Raw genomic sequence first — 6,036 nt, forward strand, 5'->3', positions numbered from 1 at the left:
AAAAAAAAAAAAAAAAAAAAAAAAAAAAACTTCAAAGAATTTCAACAATGTGGATTCTGGAGCTGGGAAGAGGCACTTCACCAACTGTATTATCGCCTTTCAATTTCATCGGCATATCTCTCTGTAAGTGTGCCTGTGAGCTCAGACATCCCCAGGAATGGTGTGTATAGACATCAGAGGAAGTGCTGATTCTCCTGGGTTTTCAGGGAGAAGCACTGGAGGGCAAGTGGTGACAGTGGTAGAGTTGATACGAGGGGACTTAGTGAAATCTAAGTCAACACTGGGGCCAGATTATGCAAGAAGCTCAGTGATATTGACAAGTCAGTCTAACAATATCTTGCAATCATCCCTCAGATGGCATCTTTATTTTTTTGGGGGGGAGGGGGGGTAGGACAGTTTCAATAATTAACACATTGCATACATTCTTCCTAGTGGTTAATAGCTGTACAAGATGCAGACATGATATCCTATTTACGAACACCATTAGAATAAATCCCTCTTCATTAAGAGAATGTAACTATATATCTATACTAATCACTTTGAATACACAGATACAAAATGGACATTCATCTGTATCCCCTTTTATTGTTAAGTTCCGTTATTTGAATATTATAGGTGTGTAAACTAAGCAAAATATTCTAAAAGAGTCCAGTAGCCCCTAATAGTATTGGTTCTTCCACTTCACTGGCAATGTCAGAAATTGTTGACCTGAGTCCCCTACAGCTCAACATAACAGCATAGCTTTACTTCTTATATTTTGTTTTTATACTTTTCTGCTGGATGGTTAAGAACAAGGTAAAGCAGGACCTATGCAACAAGAGTTATAGCTTTTGGGTATGATAGGGTCAGTGAAATCCCCTCAGGATTTATCCTGAGATCCTGTACCTCAGGTTGTAGAACCTTTGTGAGTGTTAGCCATGTGGATATGTCATGGCCATTGCTTGGCCAATGTGCTCTCTGTGAAAGCCTGAGGGAATGTTTTCTCTCCATGTGACTCTCCTTAGGCACACTCTATATCACCAATCACTTTCCTCTTTGGCCCCATAATCTCCTTGATCAGAAAATTTAGGACACCACTGAGTTACATGATGTTGCAGTACAAGTTCTCATATGTCCTGAGTCTTAACTGACCTTGGAAGGGTAGGGCCAAAATGATGGCTTTCCTTGTAGCCCTCCTTTTTCTTGAATTTTAGTCTGCAAACTTAGATTGTTAACCATCCAGAAGACAAGCTTATTGTTATTACCATACAACTTAGGCTGTTAAGCTGAACTTCACTATCTGTCTGCATATCAAACATCTTAGGCATAACATGGAACAAGTATTTTTCATCAAGTATTGATATGTTGAACTTTAAGTCCCTACAGAATATTATAAAAAAATTAAAAGTTAGAATATATTTGAAAAATAGGCAAAAAGAATTATATACTTCTTATGTTTACACATAAGTCAAAAAAACTCACCATATACAACCTCAAAGCAGGACAGTCCCACAATATTTCTTTTTCTGTCTCTTGCTTTCATTCACCACCCACTTCTTTCTGAACAACCATCTACCCAAGAAACAGCATAGCAGCGACTGGCAAGTCATGAAATGAAGCCCATATTCAGAAAACCAGAATGACAGGCACTCCAAGCATGAAACTATTATTACAAATTACCAACTGCAGTGCAGTAGCTTGGCTCACAGGTTCAGTATATAGAGTTAGTCAGAGTGAGAATCTTTCCAATTAACTGCTAGATTTAAAAATCTTCTGGAGATTCTCAAGATCATTGTCTTGCCCATCTTCTACATATAACTGTATGACTTGACTTATTCATGTTTCCTAGCTCTTCTCCTTTCCCTCTCTTGATTAGTTAGTCCTCAACTTCTTGCTTTCCTTTTACTTGTATTATACCTTTCTATTTGTATTTCTTCTTTGGAGTTCTTATACTAGGGAAACTATATGATATTTACATATGTGTGTCAGGTTTATTTCACTTATGAGTATATGTTCAAGTGACATCCACTTCAATATGAAGGCTTTGAGTTTATCATTCTTAATAGTTGATCAATACTACATAGTAAGAAAATGCCACATCTTGTTCAACCATTCCTCAGGTGATGGGCATCTTGGTTGTTTCGAAGATTTGGTTATCATAAATTGTGCTGCTATAAACATAGGCACACAGATATCATTATGATATGATGTTTTCAGATCCTCCAGGAAAATTCCCAGTAGAGAAATAGCTGGTTTAAATGGGATTTCCAGTCCAAATTTTCTAAGTGGTCTCCATACTAATTTCCATAACGGTTGCACCAGTCTACATTTCCACCAGCAGTGGAGAACGGTTCCTTTTTCCCTATAGCCTCTCCAACATTTGTTGTTGGGTGATTTCGTTATGTTAGCCATTCTTTCTGGGATGAGATGATATCTCATTATTATTTTAATTTGCACTTCGCGGATGGCTAGATGGCCATAATCCCAAAATTGCTGTACAGATTTAATGCAATCTCTATCAGACTGCCACCGACATACCTCACAAACCTAGAAAAATCATTCCTAAAATTTATCTGGAACCAAAAAGGACCTAGAATAGCAAAGGCAATTCTGAGCAATAAAGACAAGGCAGGAGGCATTACAATTCCTGACTTGAAATTATACTACAAGGCTCCTATGATAAAATCAGCATGGTACTGGCAACAAAATAGACCTGAGGATCAATGGAATACATTAGAAGACCCTGAAGCCCCTACAAACACGCGCAGCCACCTTATCTTTGACAAAGGGGCCAAACATACTCACTGGAACAAAGATAGCCTCTTTAGCAAATGGTGCTGAAAAAACTGGCTCTCTTCATGCCTAAAACTCCAAATTGACCCAGGCCTATCACCATGCACTAAACTAAAGTCAAAATGAATTAAAGATCTAAACATTAAAACAGAGACACTAAATCTCCTGGAAGAGAAAGTGGGAAGAACTCTTGAAGACAAAGACTTCATATACAGAAATCAAATTGCATGGGAAACAGTTGAAAGAATTAACAACTGGTACCTGCTCTTACTGAGAAGTTTTTTTCACATCAAAAGAAATTACCAACAAAGTGAAAAGGCAACCCACAAATTTGGAAGGATCATGACAAATAAGTACTCAGACAAAGGTCTTTTCTCTAGAATTTATAAAGAACTAAAAAACACTAGGGCCCCAAAATTTAAAGACCCAATCCAGAAATGGGCATCCGAGATGAACACAAGCTTCTCAGAAGATGAAATTAAAGAAGTGAATAGATATATGGAAAAATGGTCCACATCACTAGCCAGCAACTGGCATCTTTAGGTCTCCAGTGTGTGTGTCTCTGTAGGTGGTCTGCTGCACCCTCTAAAGCTTCCTGCCCACTTTTCTTCACACAGTTTCTTTTCTCTTTCTTTCTTTCTTTCTTTCTTTCTTTCTTTCTTTCTTTCTTTTTTCTTTCTTTCTTTCTTTCTTTCTTTTTTTTTGGGGGGGAGGGGGTACTGGGAATCAAACTCATGACCTTATACTTGCCAAGCAGGTACTTGTGCTGTTTCCCTGGCCCCTTCACATGGTTTCTTTGTGGTCCACCTATCTAGAGTCTTTTTCTATCTATACTACCAGCTGATTAAATAGGCACCGCCCCAGAATTGATCACATACATACAATGACTGTAGAAATGCTTTGCTTGATTGTTTATTTGCTTGTTTATGGCTTTATTAATGTACAATTGAAATAAGGTTTGCTTATATTTAATGTGCATGTTTTTCTGACTGTGTAAAAGTGCATGAAAGAATGAGTTGCTTGCCACAATTAAAAATCTTTATCATCTCCAAAATATGCCTTATATTCTAATTCCTTTTCTAGTAAGAGGGCACTTAAAAGGATAGATACCCTCTTCTTCAACTTTTTTTAGTATAGATTAGGTTCTGTGAACTCTAGCACAAAAATTTCCAGTCTATTCACACATTAGGTACAGGACTTCTAAGAGCTTCATTGAGCATTTTACACAATACTAAATACTATATTGCATTTCTTCATAAATATCATTAGTTATTTTTCAGGATCTACAAGTTGTGTATAATAAATGCTTCCTGAGTGACCTGCTGCAAGCTCATGTCTACTGTACAGAGTACATGAGCCACACAGCCCAGGAATATTCAAGAATGTGTGTGTGTATGTGTGTGTGTGTGTGTGTGTGTGTGTGTGTGTCTCAAACAGAAGCTGTGAACTAAAAAAAATTTATCATAGAAACAATGGAAGAAGGTGATATGCAATTAATATAAGGAAGACTGAAACATTCTACAAAGCAGTTGACTATTATTAAAGTCATAATGTTTAGACTCCAAAAATGCAGTATAAGTAAATATAATAGTTGTATTAAGATACTGCATTGGATCAGCAAGTAATACTGAAGTAAATACTGTTGCATGATTAGATCAAAATGATGGCCAAATACATCAACTCCTATATACGTCACATTTTGTGCTGAAGACATAATTTAGAACTTCACAATGTATTATTATTATTATAATCAGTACACTTGAGTGCCTGCCCTTTCTCTCAGGTGTTTAAGTGCCTGCTGAAACCTGTCAGGCTCAGTATGCTGTGGTTCAATCCCTTCATCCTCAAGCCAAAACCAGACCTGCCCTGAAGGCACCCTGAGAGGGCCCCCCCCCCAGAAAAAAATCCTCCTATAATCAATACACTGCACAATTCAATGCTAAAGTTAGTTCTCTTATTGAAATATTGTGTCTATAAATCAATTTTCCCATTTCCAACTGACCATAGTGAAGTGGAGCAATGAACTATTAAGTAATTAAATTTTAGAGAAAAGCAATGATATACCTCAAAAACCTGAGAGAAGTCTGAGTAATCTCAAAAAACACCAACTTATTATTGAGAATTGGAAAATTTTATCCTCTAATGCATTATCATTCTTGTACAATTGATGAATCAGGAATTTAAAGACAAAGTTTTGCACCAAACAAGGAAAAGGTCGTAGCTGTTCTGCCAATAAATGGATATAAACAAACTTCACTTGCAGAAGAAAGAGATAATTTTAGGTACACATATAGCACATTGAAATACTCTGTTCTTTGTACAAATTCCAGGAAAAATAGTTTTGGCTAATTTTTGATAAGGTAAAGAATGCTTGAGAACAGGAAGAAAGAAACTAAAATGATTCAAGTTGTGCCCCTCCTGCTCTGGTGCTGTTCATGTTACTATAATGCAGCACTATTTTTACTAGCATAAGTTCATAATACGTACTAATTATGGTCATCTTGAGAAATGGGCACTCATGTGTAGTATACCATCACTTCAATGCTTCTTCTTCCTTCCTCCCCAGATCAACTATCCACTTCTACCAGATCTGTCTATTTTTCAATATCTTCTTTGATTTTGTTTTTTAAAATATTTATAATTTGCTTTTTCACATTAGAGACAAGGCATGGTTCTCATCCACCCATGATTTACCTTATGTAGCACTACTAGTGAATTGATATCAATGTTATGGTGTTAAGGACAAGGAAATATATACTTCTGGGCCAAGAACATGGTGGTGGCAGCGTGTTATGCCATGGTTGTGAAAGGAATTTATGAAAGGTAAAATTATGGAAGCACAAGATTGGGTTCAGAAAATGTACCCTATTTCCTTAAAAGCTTATGGAAATGTTTAGGGAAGCAGGAAGTAAACTACAGATTCCTGACAAGATTGAGCATATGCAGAAGGAGCACATTTTTGGCATGTGGCTGTAAAATGAGAGCAGAGAGACCATGTGAGGTATGACCCATCCACTGCTGTAAGTATATAAAGGCCTTGGAAGACAACACATTACATTCACACCTGGGAAACATTCTCTTATCCTATAACCGAAACCTCACCTCCTGACACCATGAATTACAACTACTACGGAAACTCCTGTGGAGGCTGTGGCTACGGATCTGGCTGTGGCTATGGATGTGGCTATGGCTCTGGCTGTGGATATGGCTCTCGCTATAGCTGTGGATACAGCTCTGGCTGTGGCTCTGGCTGTGGATATGGCT

General features: G+C 37.3%; 1 protein-coding gene across 1 annotated transcript in view; it reads left to right on the top strand.

Moving 5' to 3' along the window:
* The first annotated feature begins 5,885 nt into the window (after positions 1-5,885).
* LOC111814711 (keratin-associated protein 21-2-like) overlaps positions 5,886-6,036 on the top strand; it is a 427-nt gene continuing 276 nt past the window's right edge. Inside the window, exon 1 of the mRNA XM_023708668.1 lies at positions 5,886-5,998. Coding sequence (XP_023564436.1) covers positions 5,886-5,998 — 113 coding nt within the window. The remainder of the gene's footprint in view (positions 5,999-6,036) is intronic.

Source organism: Octodon degus, unplaced genomic scaffold (assembly GCF_000260255.1).
Source record: "Octodon degus isolate 3935 unplaced genomic scaffold, OctDeg1.0 scaffold00436, whole genome shotgun sequence".
NCBI lineage: Eukaryota > Metazoa > Chordata > Mammalia > Rodentia > Octodontidae > Octodon > Octodon degus.